The sequence below is a fragment of the Pygocentrus nattereri genome, chromosome 19 (assembly GCF_015220715.1).
Source record: "Pygocentrus nattereri isolate fPygNat1 chromosome 19, fPygNat1.pri, whole genome shotgun sequence".
NCBI lineage: Eukaryota > Metazoa > Chordata > Actinopteri > Characiformes > Serrasalmidae > Pygocentrus > Pygocentrus nattereri.
This window is the reverse complement of record NC_051229.1, coordinates 11,930,887-11,946,898: the sequence shown is the minus strand read 5'-3', so window position 1 is coordinate 11,946,898 and position 16,012 is coordinate 11,930,887. Positions and strand designations below refer to the sequence as shown.

Sequence of the window (16,012 nt, the reverse complement as noted above, 5' to 3'; positions counted from 1 at the left end):
AAACCATCAGCAGCCGAAGCTCTGTAGAAGCAAGGGGAAAAAGTGACGGACGGCACGGCAGCAGGCCGCAGGCTCTGGGGCTGGAATCTCATCTCACGTGGTCTGACACTATAGCCAGACAGGGCAGGGCAGAGATGGGTGATGATGTGTCTAGAGCACAATGGAGAGTGGTAGAGGGTGCTGAGAATGGGAGGGTGTTCAGGCTAGAGCTTGAAATATTTGTTCAAATCTGAAGGGATCCTGTTATTCTCATTGGGTTTGGCTGGGTTCAGACATCATTTCTCAAAGAGTTTCACATATGGGTTTCTCATAGCCAAATATAATTAGATTATGATCTCATAATTTTGGTTTAGTTAATTTATTATTTGATGACTACCAACATTGTCATTACAAGCTCTTTTAAAACATGGTATTATTAAGAATGCAGAGTTTTTGTTACGTTCAAGTCTAGACAGAATTTTGTGGGGCTACAGTCGAGTTCAGACAAAATTTTGTTGGGCTACAGTCGGGTTCAGGTGAAATTTTGTGGGCCTACATTCTGGTTCTGAAGAAATTTAGCTATGGTCAAGTTCAGACAGAATTTTGTCAGTTTACTGTCAGGTTCAGACAAAATATTGTCAGGGTGCAGTCTCATTTGGACTGAAACATATTGGATTACTGTCACGTTCAGACAGAGTTCTACAGTCATGTTTGGACAGTATTTTGTTGCACAACAGTTGGAGAGAAATTTGTACTGTAACTCAGGTTGTGCTGGGATCAGCTCTTGGACAGAGTTTTTGAGCTAAATTCGGGTTACATTCAAAATGCACAAGCACAAGCTACCTTGTTTAATGAGTCTGCTTTGTGCATCTGACTTCTCTTTTTTTATAGTTTTATGCCAGGACTGTGTGTACATTGGAACATATTTTAGAGTGTTTGAAGCAGATACCATGGTGAATTTACTGTTCTCCACATGTAACTGTAAACCTCTCACACAAGCCTCATGTGGACAAGTGTGCTACATACATGAAACTGATCTCTGTCTTTCTGTCTTTTCTACCCCTCTTTTTTCTCTTCCTTTCCTTTTCATGCAGCTATTCAGGAGAAACCAAGCAGAACACACAGCACTGAGGCCTCCAGTCCTGAGCCCAAGAAGTGCAGCCTCGGAAATGGCGTTCTGGAAAGCGATCTTCTGCTTGAGGTGAGAGGGCATGTGTAAGATTGTGCGTGTTAGCCGTTGGCCACATGGCCCATAGCTGACCCTAATGATTCAAGATTGCCTGACAGAAATGAGGAAACAAAAGCATTTAGGAACTGGTGCAAGTGGTTTTTCTCATTGTTAACACTTTTTTAGTTGTTCAACTTATCAAACCATCTGTAGTTCCATTCTAAAACCCAGCTGCTCAAGTTGTGTTGTTATGACTCTTGTTCAGCTTTTCCATTAACCAAAACAAGAGTTGTTTGTAGTTACTGCCATGACGTGACTTTATTATCAAAGTATGTTGTGTTTGAAGTACCATTGACAAGCAATACACATTGCTGATTCAGTAGTTAAGCAGCCTGCACTGAACAGTGCTCATATAAGATCTACAGATAAATCAACTTGCAGAAAACTAACAAGGAACAGCGAATGGAAAAGCTACAGTTCCCCTCAAAATAAAGCGTAACGTAGGGGTATGAGAGAGAGGCTACTGTCATGGAGGAGCAAGGAACACGCAGCTGCTGTTCTCACTGGATGTTAGTGATGAAAATTAGAAACTACATTCAGTCTATAAAAGTCATTTTATTTTCATATTCAATTCATGTGAATGCTGCATTCACACAATGAAAACAATGTTATTGATCTACTGAAAGTAATTAATACATTCTAATGAAGCTTCACTTATACAACATATATATGACATAAGACTTTTTTTTTATTTACTCTAAGAAGTATTATCTTATAAAATGACGCATAAAGAGAGGGTTGAAAAATATCACTGTGGATATTAAACTAATGCATAATATCCAAAATATCCTTTGTCCTGTGTCAGAAACTGACCACTGTTCAAGGTCTACAGGCCAGCAAATCCATAAACAAAGTCAAGCACAATAAAAGACTGTTTATGGATCATGCAATCTCAAAGCGTATATCCCTTTTTAGTTGAATTTGAATAAAATCAACATTAATACCCACCACATTTGAACTCCTGTGTGGAGATTTGCTGTGGAAATGGTATCAGTCTTTTGTACAGATTTTAAAAAGCTTTTTTTGATTTTATACACTGTCCAGCAACCCTATATGTGTTCAGGACAGTCCCTCTAGAAGGAAAAAAACAAAAAATATAATAAAACAAAAGAATTCTTTTGGCTTCCTCAATTTCTGACTAGCGGAGTAGCTTTTGTCAACCTAGCAGACATGAGGAAAGAGTAATGTCCAATTATTATTAGAATAGTAAGATGGAAAGAGGTGCCTAAGTAAGTATTCTCTTCCGTCCATCTGTCCTTCCTTCCCTCACTCTCTTTCTTCTGCATTTCCTTGCCCTTGCCACAAAACGGCTTAAAAATATCCCTGTGTGGCGTGCTGGTGTTAGGTCAGTGTCACACAGCCAAGCGGGAAGAACCTCTGCTGACCCTACGATGACACAGCCGGCCAAAGATCGTTGTAGAGTCACATGAAACCAGCACAGTGCATTCCATAACCCATACTTCTCTGTGTGGCATTGTATGCTAGCTCAGGGCTGCTTTCTGTGCACCGTGATCCCTTTCAGATTCTGGGTGGGCAATATAACAACATATTGTATTTATCATGATAAATCATGCCATTATATTCTTTTCTGGGGGGCAGTTGTGGGCTGGAGGTTAGGGAACCAGCCTCATGACTGGAAGGTCGCTGGTTCGATCCCCAGAGCCAACAGCACATGACTGAGGTGTCCTTGAGCAAGATACCTAACCCCCAACTGCTCCCTGGGCGGTGTGGATTGGGCTGCCCACCGCTCCGGGCAAGTGTGCTCACTGCCTCCTAGTGTGTGTGTGCTCATTAGAGTTTATGTGGTGTTTCACTTCACAGATGGGTTAAATGCAGAGGTGAAATTTCCCTGTTTGTGGGACTAATAAGGGTTATTTAATCTTAATCATAATAAGGGTTACTTAATCTTAATCATCAGCACTTTTAGATTATTAAACAACTTATTATAAAAAGGACAGATAATGAGTCATTCATTTCAAACTGCAAAACAGCGTATTTTGGTTAACTGATAAGTATGATAAGATTTATTTGACTCATACAGGTGCTTTTATAGTGATGTTTAATGTTCTTCCCATTTCTCTAGTCTTTGACAGGGTTTGCGCTGGTTGTGAGTACAGACGGAGTCATATTCTACGCATCTTCTACCATTGTGGACTACCTGGGCTTCCATCAGGTAAATCTATATCTTTCTCACTTCACAGTAAATAAACACATTGTTGCTGTCAGAACACAACGTTATATCTATATCTATAAATAGTTTTTTATAGGAGTAAGTAAAAACCTATTCTTTGTTTACCTTGTTTCTTCGTGGCCCTGGTCTCAACATGCATCATAATACCATTTGAAAGACAGAATTGTCGTTACTTCATAATGTTTACTCAAATTGTTATGTATTTTGCCTGCTGCTGAAACATCATCTGAGATCATCATTTACTGCACTCTTAAAAATAGTGGTACTTCAAGGGTTCTGTAGTAAAGAAAATGGTTCTATGTAGAATCATGAACACTCAAAGAACCCTTTGCATGATTAAAGAGTTCTTTGAATTGTTAAAGAATTCTTCAACTCAATGGAGAATGTGCTGTAGATGGTCCAGTCTTTAACAATAGAACAATAGAACCTTTTTGGTGCTATATATAACACATATAAACACCCTCTCCATACATCCATCCATTTTCTAAGCTGCTTCTCCATCAGGGTCACGGGGTTGCTGGAGCCTATCCCAGCAGTCTTCAGGTGGAAGGCAGGATACACCCTGGGCAGGTCACCAGTCCATCGCAGGGCAGACAGACAGACACAGACAGTCACTCACACACTCACACCTAAGGGCAATTTAGCACATCCAATTGGCCTGACTGCATGTCTTTGGACTGTGGGAGGAAACCAGAGAACCCAGAGGAAACCCACGCAGACATGGGGAGAACATGCAAACCCCACACAGAGAGGACCCTGATCTCCCGGCCGGGGAAATCGAACCCAGGGCCTCCTCGCTGTGAGGCGACAGTGCTACCCACCGCGCCACCGTGCCACCCCCTCTCCATACATATATACATATAAAGCACACTCTCCATCAGACTGAAGTTTATCACTGTGATTGTATGCTGTGAGCATCCTGACCAATCACAGATGTTCTTTGGATGTCTGGACCAGTCACGGCATTTTCATGATCCAACAGCATAAATAATTTTAGTGTTGGACTGACTAATGTGTTTTTGACGTATTGTAACCATATAATCGCAATATAATGTTTTGTCCATACTACCAGCTGTTTTATCAGCATAACAAGAATGAATGAATTTGAATGTGGACTGATAAAGGCTGACAGTGTGGAATGCTACTTTCATGAAAGTGTAATTCCTCTTTATAAATCGTGCATTGGACGTTCTTTCCTCAAAATAAAGAGTATTTTACTCCCTTATTGCATGCGGGACAGTGACTTCTGCCCCACAGTAATTGTGGATGCCGTGACCTGTCCTTTTCTTTATGATGACAACTAAGTGACGAATGCACAATACATCTGTCTAAAGCCTCCAATAAAAACATACTAAATTAAGAAAGCATAGAATGTGTTGGTGACCTGGAAAAACACCTCCCAGTCCTCAAAGGAATCAAAACAGAAATAATGTGTGGTTGTCTGTAAAAGGCCCATGGCCAGTGTCTGTAATGGCACGCCACAGGCCTCTCCCACCAGAAGAAGTATAAGAATAGTCACCTCATTTCACCCCTCGGTTAATTTACGAGTGTCTTAGAGGGCTCTAAGTGTCAAGTTTTCTTGGCAAGCTTTAAAACAGCTCTTCTAACAAAAGGAATTCGGCAAGAGCCGTTGGATCTGCTGGCTGGCAGAAACCAAGAAGTCAGTGGTGTGCAATGGGTGTGCAAATGTGGCTTTGTGAGATGAAGAATTTAGAGCTGTGTGTGTTTCGATCCAGGATATAATGGAAAGGTTGAATATTTCAGAGGGATATTGTCATTTTGTGAACAGAGGGTATAGCTGAAAAAAAGCACAGTGGAATTACAAGTGTGGCTTGTATGGCATTTCAGGGTTTTTCTCTTTTCTCTCCCTCATCATCCATGCAAGGTCGTGTCTGTCCTCATGCGAGCACAACCAGTGTCACGCAACACAAACAAGACTAAGGCTGAAAAAGCTCCGCCTCCACGGCCCAGTGCAAGGAGGAACCAAGTCACGAAAACTCAAAGTGACAGACTGAGACTCTGGCATTAAAGAAACATTTCACCCAAAAATACTAACATGGCTAAGGAATGAAAGCCAGCTGGATCCAGTTTGCAGGACAAATGTGTAAACTTTAGAAGATTTAATTTTGCTTTATGCTAAATTTACATTACAACATTGTTATAAGAACGGTATTATGAGGACTTAATTGCTTAGTTATTTAATGACTTTTATTTTATTCTATTTATGTGTTTTTTCTGTCCTCAGTGACAAAATGACAACAATGTGGCCAAGACACAGTACAGTGTTATCTTCTAATTAATAAAATACATGGCATGGATGGAAAAAATAGAATCACATTTTCAGTAGAAATCCTTTCACTGCAAAAAAATACATCTTGGCCAGTGAAAAGTCTTAAGTCTTAAGTCTAGTCAATATATTGAATATTTCTGGATGGTTTTACTTCTTTTCAGTATTTTTTTCTATAGAAATACTGCCAAAAGAATAAATTGAAAAATTATATTATTCTTTCAACAATCTCAAAATGAGAAATATTAGATATTTTGAAAAGACTAAGATGACTTCATTTGCCAAGAATTTTGCACTTTCACTTGTTTCGTTGAGCTACAACTGATAATTAAACAAAATCCATCTGAGGGTGTATATGCAATTGACCTGCTTGTTCCCAGGTTGCTTTCATGAATTGATAGTCTTGTTAGTCTGTCCAGATGAAGATCCTTAATTGACTATTGATGCAATGAAGAGTTTCAATCAATAAATAAAAGTTTCCACAGCCAATACTGTGCAAAAGTCAGAGAATTTCCAGTCAAAACAGCCATTGAATACAACTTACTCATTCAGGAGGAGATTTAGAGATAAAGATTAAAAGCTTCAGAGAAAATGGGACTCTTAACAGCCGTGCAAACCATGCTCCACCTTTACTTCAGATCTGAAAAGATAAACAATCTGGAGGTGCTTCTGTTGATCCTTCCACTGTGAGAGGACAACTCAGCACCATGGGTCTGAAAGGATGTGTAGCTGGCAAGAAGTCTCACTGAGAAAGGAAATAGATCATAAGAAAATATGTGAATTAAATAAAAAGCTGCTGGTGTTCTCAGAACAATGGAATGACCACTCCAGACCTCAACATCAATAAATGTGTTTGGGATTACTTGGATCATGAAAAGCAGAAAATACAACCAGACATCTATGACTGAGCTTTGAGAAAGTGGAAAAATATCCCTAATTTCTTTGAAACATTAAGCGTGAGTCTCCTGAAAAGAATGGAAGCTGTAATAAAGTCAAAGCATGGACACATACTAAAAACTGGACAAACTGAATTGATATTTAGTTGTTGCAGTTTCTGTGTCGTTTTCTGTTAAATATATTGTCTGCTTTTGTCCCTGTTGAAAAATGAATTAATTGCACTGAATGGCTGTCTTGATTGGAAGTTAAATAAATGAAGGTTTGTCTCTAAATTTTGCACAGTATTGTACATTAGCCTTGTAGCTCCTGTACAAACGTAGCAACTAGCAAACTTCAAATACCACGCTTATCTTGATTGATCGACTATGTTTGGAATAAGAAGGGAATTGTTAAAGTTTGATTTTTGTCTAAACTTTCACTTTAAGCTTGGCTCTCCTTAGTGAGCAGGGGCAGAGCAGGCAGTGCCAGCTGCTCTTTGGGTTTCTTGCTGCCGACACTTGCGGTGTCAACTCGGATACCTCTCCAGTGGCTGACCATTGTGCGCAGTTCACTCAAGCGTGAGGAGGTTAAGTGGACAGGTCACTGCAGTGGCCAAACACAAAGAGCTCAGTGACATGGGAAGTTAAACAAGGCCAGGCTTAAAATCTCATTTGTGCATATGTGTGTGTGTGTTTTATCCTCTCTGCGGCAGACGGATGTGCTGCACCAGAACATCTTTGATTACATTCATGTGGATGAGAGGCAGGAGTTTAGAAGACAGCTCCACTGGGCCATGAACCCCACCCAGCAGGACCACCACGCTGCAACAGCAACTGGTGTGTGTATAATTACTTGCAACAGCAACATACACTACTAGGGTAGTGGGAGGGAGAGGGCTTGAAGCTTCTACTAGTGCGTTATAGCTTCTACAGTACATGCCACTAACTTGATACTGTTATAAAATAATTATCTTTATCTTCTGTGACAGAAATTGATTAGAAATTATGTTTGGCTGGATTTGTACAGTATAATGTAAAGTCATGTCTGATCTATAAACCGTCATTTATATACATGAGGTTGTACCATAAACATGTGATGTTAAATTCCATGCAAAAAATTCTGGATGTTAAATAATGAATAAACAGTGAGTATACATTACTGCTCAAAAATGTGAAAACGTTATTCATAAGTTTGGAGTCAATGTCAGAAATATAAAGGTCATTCAACCATTGCAGTGGCAAATGGTATCCCACAAATTTGAAGCCATGAAAATGAGCTCATATAAGAATAAAGCACAAAAAATTGATGCCAAAAAAAATTATTAAATTGGTGTATTAATTGTTCTTCCAAAAACTATGACAATTCTTCTTTTTGAATCTTTTTAGAGATTATTAGTCATGTCAAGCATGAAAAAAGCAGTATTTTTTCAGTTAAAATGTGATTATTTTTTTAATTTGTCCTATGGTACAGTTATTTTAAGTACATAAATATAGCTTTATTTTTACAGTAAATCTTGTCCCAAGAAACATAAAATGTCATTTTGAAAATTAGGAAGGCCTTTTTGGCTCACGTCTTGTTTGATATCTAAAAGGAGGAAAGAACAACTTTGTCACTGAGTGTGTTTACATGCACTTAATAATCCAATTATAACCAGAGTTATCTGATTATTCAAGTGGTCACGTAAACAGCATACTCCGATATCTTAGATGGGAGTAAGGCCTAGAAATCCGATTATGAAAGGGCTGGATTTTAGCTCAGTAATTGGATTTCTCATCACATGTAAAGTCTTACTCTGATTTCTTTCAGCTTTCTAAGTCTGTGCATGTGAGAAAAGAGACTGCTGTACCAGAAGCAGCAAACAGCGTAACACAGCAGCCGCGAGACAGCAACAAAACACTTTTTGAACAATAATAAAACCAACTACATGCATGAAATGAAGGATTTAAATATTCTTCATGTTCTAGATGATTTTTCACTTAAGTGACTCATCAAAAAAATTTGATGAGTTTTAGATTATGTTTGTGACATAATGTAACAAAAATTTAGCTTATTATTAGAGTTTATTGGCTGGTTGAAAAGCAGAAATCTGATTACTGTCTGACTCGTGTAGAGCTGGGGTTTTCCTATTATCAGATTACACAAGCACATGTAGTTCCATTGAATGGATAACTGACAAAATCTGATTTTCTATAGTTATCAGATTATTAAATGCATGTATACGCATTCATTGTCAGTGAAATGTCTTGTGTCTAAATATCTGATTAATTTGGCAAAAATACTGACAGTTTCATGTGTTGCAAAAAGATGTATCATTGTTACTCATTAAACATTAAGGGATTTTAAGACTGAAGTAAATGCTTTATAATTAATTATTTGTAATTTTAGCTTAGATTTTGGTCATTTTGTTATTGGTGTTTACAGTTTTATTGATGTTTAATGTAACAAGCTACATTTTTCACCACTTGAATTATTTATGAAGTTTGTACCCTGTTTGCCACCACAATGACAGAATTAAACATAAAATTAGTCTCAGATAAATGTATGTAATGTAAAATGATTTTTAGATGTGTGCAGAATGATGGACAGAGCTGTAGATGATTCTAAAGTAACTGAGAAAAGAAAGAAAAGGAAGAAAGGAAGAAAAGAAATAGTTAATCTGATCCAATCCTGTAACATGTCTAGATTGAAACACTCTCACACTCTATGTGTGTGATGTTGTGTGGCTCTGTGTGGGGTAGTAGTGTTTGAGCAGTTTCAGTAGTTTTTACATTTACATTTTATTATTTTATTTTCTCTACCTGAGGTCCACTTCTGACATTTGTATGGGTCTATGCACCAAAACAGTCATCATTCATTTTTCATGACCATTTTCTGACCTTTCTTAAATAGACAGATATATGTAAATGATCTCTATTTTGATTGGCTTTTCTGTTTTGTGCCTCATTCAAAAAGCAGTCTGGGCTGAAATACTTCTTATAACTTCAGCATTAATAGGCAAGGCTAAACTGTTGTAGACTGAAGAGACAAATGGATGTGAATACATTGACATCACAAAATATATGACATCCCAGAACCAACAAATTCAACACAGGCTAGTTTCGCAGCTTGGTTTTCATAGATAACAAGTGTACGGACATTTAAAAAAAAATGTTGACTTACTGCATCTTTTATTTCTATAATACAGGAAAATGTGAATTTCCATGAAAAGGGCCCTTTAAGGAAAAAATATCAATAATGGCACAAACGGATAATCAAAGTTTCAGGAAATAGTGTTATTGTCATCTCTAGTCTAAATACATCATTACAGTGTATTACTATTCATTTCCAACTCTTAAAACATAACTTTTGATGTGCAGTGTTACATTGTATAGACCATATATTAGCATATGGCTGCTGTCAGATTTTTTTGGGAAAAAGTTTTGGAGATATGAGGTTCTGTTCCACCAACAGCGATATATAAATGAACAAAAATGAATGACAAGTGACTGCAAACTTTTGAACAGCAGTGTACATGTCGCATGTCATAATGACTTTATTGCCTATTTGTGATTTGTATGCCTGTTTGGTGGTGTAGGTGAGGACTTTATGGTGGGCAGTCTGTTCAGCGCTCAGGAGCCGGATGGTGTTCCTCCTGAACTCTCTCCTTTCCTCTCTCGCTGCTTCATCGTTCGAGTTCGCTGTTTGCTGGACAGCACATCTGGCTTCCTGGTCAGTCACAGCAACATCTATGAACAGTAGAGTAATCACCTTTCCACCACAGTCTTCCTAAAATGGCAACTGTTCTGTCTTTGTATGATATCTCAGTAAATACATATGCAACTTTCACCAGAATTTTCTCTGTCATTGTTGTAAGGAAACCTTTGATCTCTAAAATACCAGCTTTATACCAGAAATGTTTGGTGTCTTAAGTTACCTTCTTTAGGCTTTGCATTGGAGCTATGAGGCTAAGATAGATAAGTAATGGAAGCTTCTAACTACTAAGCGTGGATGATAATCTAAATTTAGACAAATAATAATTGTCTGCATAATTACTGCAATATCCAAATGCAGTTTGGTATTTTATGTTGAGTGTGTTACAGAGTCTTATCACATAATTACCATCTGGGCTAGCATCTTAGTAACTTCTATGACAACTACTTTCTGCACAGACTGCATGTAATACTGTTAACATCCAGTGGTTCTGTGTTTATTTGGTTAGAAAACAAAATATTGTCCCACAGGTGTGTTAACACCCTTATTCTTAACAAGCTTGTCCATTTTACTCTCTACAAGAGAGAGTAATTTTTTATCTTACCCAGCATTCTCTGAATTTAAATTTAAACTATATATTGAAATAATAAACATTACAATCTTTCCAAGTGATGTTCAAAGTATGTTTGCTGCAGTTCATTAGTTGATGTTGCTGTCTTTGTAAAGGTGATGGTTAAGTCTTTTCTGTTGCACATCTTTTTGAATTAACCATAGATTAGAATGATTATACAGAGGGAATTGTTAAATAAAGACATAATTATATAAAACATGGCACATGTGAATTAAAGAAGGTTAATTTGATTATATCAGCACTTATTTCATGGAAATTTTTGCATAATGTAACTTGCATAAATCATTAAAATGTAAGCAAAGTCATTCACAGTATTTTGATGTGAAATGGTTCACTGTAGAGAAGCTTTTTTCTTTACAGTGGTGGTTATAGATTCCAGTGGTCACTGTGTCTACAACACAAAAATAGCCATGTTATTTTACTGTCCAAAACCAGCAGTGAACCTACACATCTTTATGATTTTATATGTAATGTTGATTGTGGTAAAATAGTGGTAAATCTGGGGGGAAAAGTATCTTTGTTGACTACTTTGCGTTAAAGCACCCTACAGGTATCTATCGACCAGTGAATGTGTCTTTAAAAATATATTTTAGGCTAAAAGGTTTTAGAGAAACTATAATAAAACAACACCATGGACATCAGACAGTGTATTCTTAACCATTTCATGTAATAACCTTCTGTGAAGGAGCTTTTACAGGCATTAAACCTCTCAGTGTTCCCATCACCATCACTGTGAACATGTTTTACTCTGTTTCTAGGATGGAGCATTGCAAATTATACCACTTTGAATGACTTTGTTTCTATCCTAACCATTGAGTTATGCAGAATTTTTTTGAAAAATGGATAGAAATCCCTTTTTAATAGATTGTGATATTTAATAATATTGATTATCGGTTGAAGGCTGATAGCCCTCTTAGTGTCTAAATCATCATGTACTTGCCTCAGACTGTTACTCGTTACTTTAATTTCTTGTCCCAAACTTTCAACAACACACGTGTCTTGTCTAATCAAATATATATCAAGTGGTGTAAAAATTTTGAGTGAGATTTTCTTATCGCAACAAAAACATCTGTTATACAAAAAATATACATATTGGTATTTTAAAAAGATTATTATTATAAAAATCTGTTATAGAGCATGCAGTTCCAGGGCAGTCTGAAGTTCCTGCAGGGTCAGAAGCGGAAGAGTGAGTCCGGTGCTCTGCTGCCCCCTCAGCTGGCACTGTTCTGCATGGCCATACCGCTCGTTCTACCCTCAATCACTGAGCTCAAGATGAAGAACATGATGATAAAGAGCAAACAGAAAGGCTCCAACAGCAGGTTCGCACTTCACATCACTCACATAATTATTATATTATAACATGTACTGTATATTTGCAACATCTAATTTTGACTATTACAGTCTATAGTGATTACAAATATATGGGTTGTATTTCATGTTCAGGTCATGACAATTGACCCTGCATTGTACAAATAAACTGGATGTCCCTCTGTATCACAGTGTAGGCACTGTGGTTTGGATTAGCGATGGGCATTGTAACCACTCCTGCTATTTAAATATTTATGGTTTTAAACAAACACAACAAAGTATTTCTGTTGTTATACTCTAATGGAATCACACTACAAGAGATATGCACCACATACACTGTACAAATGTCATTAAAAAAAGAAATTGCCTCATACAATAATGCTTATATACAGCCATTTTATTTTGTAGCAGCTTGTGTCCCCACAATTTCTGCAGTCCTGTCACTGGCATATTGTAGTTTAGATGATCAAAAGCAAAGGGCAATATGACAATATTTATCATTATAGTGATAAATGACATCACAATGTGCTTTTCAATATGAATGCATACAAAATGAATACAAAAGGAGTAAAATAAGTCCTATTAATAGGATTTAGTGCAGTGCAGAATGTGAAATGTTGAAAACAAATAATCATATTCATGGTTTTTTTATGCGACATGACTGTTCCAACTTACCAAATGTCAGTCAAAATAAATATCATAAATACATGACATCCTGTGTTGTGAAAACTTAATGAAGTTTCATGAGATTAAATTTTTGCCCTATCGCTCACTTCTAATTTTACATCAGTTCAAACATTAAAAACACTTCTGCCCTGTTCCAATTTTTACAGTGTAGTAGCAATGCTCAAAGTTTAAAGCAAACAAACCTGCATTCACAGTATTGTTAATTTGGTGAAATAATGTCTCAGGTAGAAGTAAAAGTAACTTTGCAAAAAAGACAAATAGAAATACAAATTTAGTTGGTAAAAGAGTATTTGGTACTGAGTTCTACTGACATCTGCCGTAAAAATCCATTGTTTATCAACATAGGACCTGACATTTGTTAGACTCTATTCTTTCTTTATTCTTTTTTTTTATACAAAAGCTCCAAAGTCAGAGGTGTAACCAAGCAAAACTTTACAGATGCTGTCACCAATGTACCACAATGAAATTAAACACAGAAAGGGCCAGAAAAAAACAAACTTGCAAAATTTTCCACTTACCCCAAATAGTAAATCAGCTGAAACATGTTTAGAGTCCAAATTTTGCTTCTTTAGTTTAAAACTGGAAGCTAACATTGCTAACAAACACTAAAACTAACCAGTCACTCACATAGCCCAAAGCATTTCCATAAAGTTCATTAGCAAAACTTTTCTCAACCCACTCAAACCACATCTGGACCTTTATTAACCTTTTCTAGATCACCGTACTGGTACCTCTGTCGAAGCGTTCAATTCTTTTTTATAAATTATTTTTGTGCATCAAATCGTCTAGCAATATCATCAAGGTGATGCAATATACTGTTAGAAAGCTTGAAATCTCTGAACTTGATTCCTGTAAACCATTTTATGAACTGTAAGCAGTGAATAAACAAATGCTGGCAAATCCATGGGTCCTCATATTAAAAGCCTTGCCGCTATCCACAGAGACATCATATATCCACAATGTAGACTTGATAGCATGGCAAGAGTCAGGGATCAGTTTAGAGATCTATGAGTCAGGCAGAAATAAACTCCTTCTTTCAGTTACTCTGTGCCCGTAATTCATACATGAATTAAACATGATGGTTGGGAAAAAACACGAGTGTTACCTTTCAGATGAGACCAAAGTATGTGGAAGCAGCACTCCCTTTACTTTGGCTATGTCGTTTCAGGCAAAAATGGGGTAACAGTTTAAAGATTAAGGTCACACTGACTTGTTAATGTTGTACAGTATGACTTACTGTGAGTTATAAAAAGAAACTGGTGGGCAGTCACTTTAGACAACAGTGCCTCTATTCACAAATGGCCTTACTAGTCAGAGTGTTGATCAGTATTTGTAACAATAATCTTCATAAATATGGAGAAATCTGATCCAAGAGCAATGTTAGCCTCATAGCTCCAGTTCTAAACTAAAATAGCAATAATTTGGACATGTACAATGTACATGTATGGGCTGAATGACTACATCTGGAATAAGTTGAAAGTTGGCTACATTTTTCACCGAATTATTCCTTTAAGTGTGTGTACTTGGGCAAATATAACTAGGTCCTACCCATCTCTGTAAATGGTATATTTGAATAACTAGACCCATGCCTGTTTTGGAGCTTGTCATATATATCATCTACATTTACCCTCCCTTTGTAGTGAGAAGAAGCACCGTATTTCACATGGCCAATGTGATGCCGGTGACATGCTGCTGGTCAATTGGACGACCTCATCTTCTAGGGACCCCTGCCAGAGCGATTCATGTGTGGCACTCGCCAAAGACGGTGTCCAGTACAGGAGCGAAAACTACTACGGCCAGGACGAGCCCCTCAACTTCTGCCTGTCCTCCATGGGGGTCTCTAGACTGCATAATACAGACGGTCCATGGGATGCACGCATGGGGCCTACTGGCTACTTTTCCAGCAAGTTAAGCAAGCACGCACAATCTGGAAAATATTGCAGCTCTCCAGGCTCTCCGCCTGTGGGGTCACAGGGTAAACTTTATGGACATGGTGAAAGGGATGGTTACTGTGGGCATGGGAAGAATGAGAGCAGGTACACAGCACATAACGACTGTTATAGTGGATTGTTATTACCTGAGACTGCTATTAAAACAGAGCAAGACTCTGATTCAGAAAGTGGCTGCAGTAGGTACACCACCATGTCCCAGAATGGGGTTTGGCGCTACAGCATGGCCTTCAATGAGGGACACCAGGTGAAATCAGAAGGAGAATACTATAACCACTATAGCCCATGCCAAAGTGGCAGGGTGGCTGGTATCAGCCCAAACCTCAATGGCCACCACAAGTATCTCTATGCAGGCCCCAGCAAGGCTCTAAAGTGCGTCATCAACAAAGACGTCCCTCATTCTGATCTTCTCGGTAACCAAGGAAACTGTATTGATGTCCACACATATGCTAACGGCTCTACAGAACCCAAAGTCTTCATGCAGCCAGATTACAAACTGAGCTACGAGTTCAGGAGTCACAGTCTTCTCCATTCCATCAAAAGAGAGCCCATGGACTCTCCGCCTTGGACCAACGGCAGCCATGATGTCATTCAAGTACATTCAGAAAGAAATGGAGAAAATGGTACCATGAATGCAGTAGTGCACAAATCCAATCCATATTTGTATATGCAATGATCTACCTATTTTATTGTTTTGCTTCCTTTCGGAGTTGAAATGTTAGATTAAAGGAATATGCCAGTGTTTTTCAACCTAATCTCTATCTACCACTTCTATGTTTTACTGTTGGAGGCAGTCATGGGCTGGAGGTTAGTGAACCGGACTTGCAACTTGAACGTTGACGGTTCAATCCCCTGACAGTACATGGCTGAGGTGCCCTTGAGCAAGGCACCCAACCTCCAACTGCTCCTTGGGCACCCCGGATAGGGCTGGACCATAAGTGGGCCATGTCTGGGCAGAATTTTGATCCACTGTCAGTCAGCTGTAAGTTAGGGAACTAGCCCTGTGACCGGAAGGTTCCCGGTTCAATCCCCAGAGCTGACAGTACATGACTGAGGTGTCCTTGACCAAGGCACCTAGCCCCCCACTGCTCCCCGGGCCTGCCGATAGGGTTGCCCACCGCTCTGGGCAAGTGTGCTCACTGCCCCCTAGTCTGTGTCTTCACTAGTGTGTATGTGGTGTTTCACT

General features: G+C 38.3%; 1 protein-coding gene across 1 annotated transcript in view; it reads left to right on the top strand.

Moving 5' to 3' along the window:
• Window positions 1-15,988, top strand: part of ahrrb (aryl-hydrocarbon receptor repressor b) — a 57,558-nt gene extending 41,570 nt beyond the window's left edge. Inside the window, exons 4-9 of the mRNA XM_017707402.2 lie at window positions 1,074-1,180; window positions 3,291-3,380; window positions 7,274-7,397; window positions 10,136-10,269; window positions 12,017-12,201; window positions 14,518-15,988. Of these exons, the coding sequence (XP_017562891.1) occupies window positions 1,074-1,180; window positions 3,291-3,380; window positions 7,274-7,397; window positions 10,136-10,269; window positions 12,017-12,201; window positions 14,518-15,502 (1,625 nt within the window). The 3' untranslated portion in view covers window positions 15,503-15,988. The remainder of the gene's footprint in view (window positions 1-1,073; window positions 1,181-3,290; window positions 3,381-7,273; window positions 7,398-10,135; window positions 10,270-12,016; window positions 12,202-14,517) is intronic.
• Window positions 15,989-16,012: the final 24 nt, after the last annotated feature.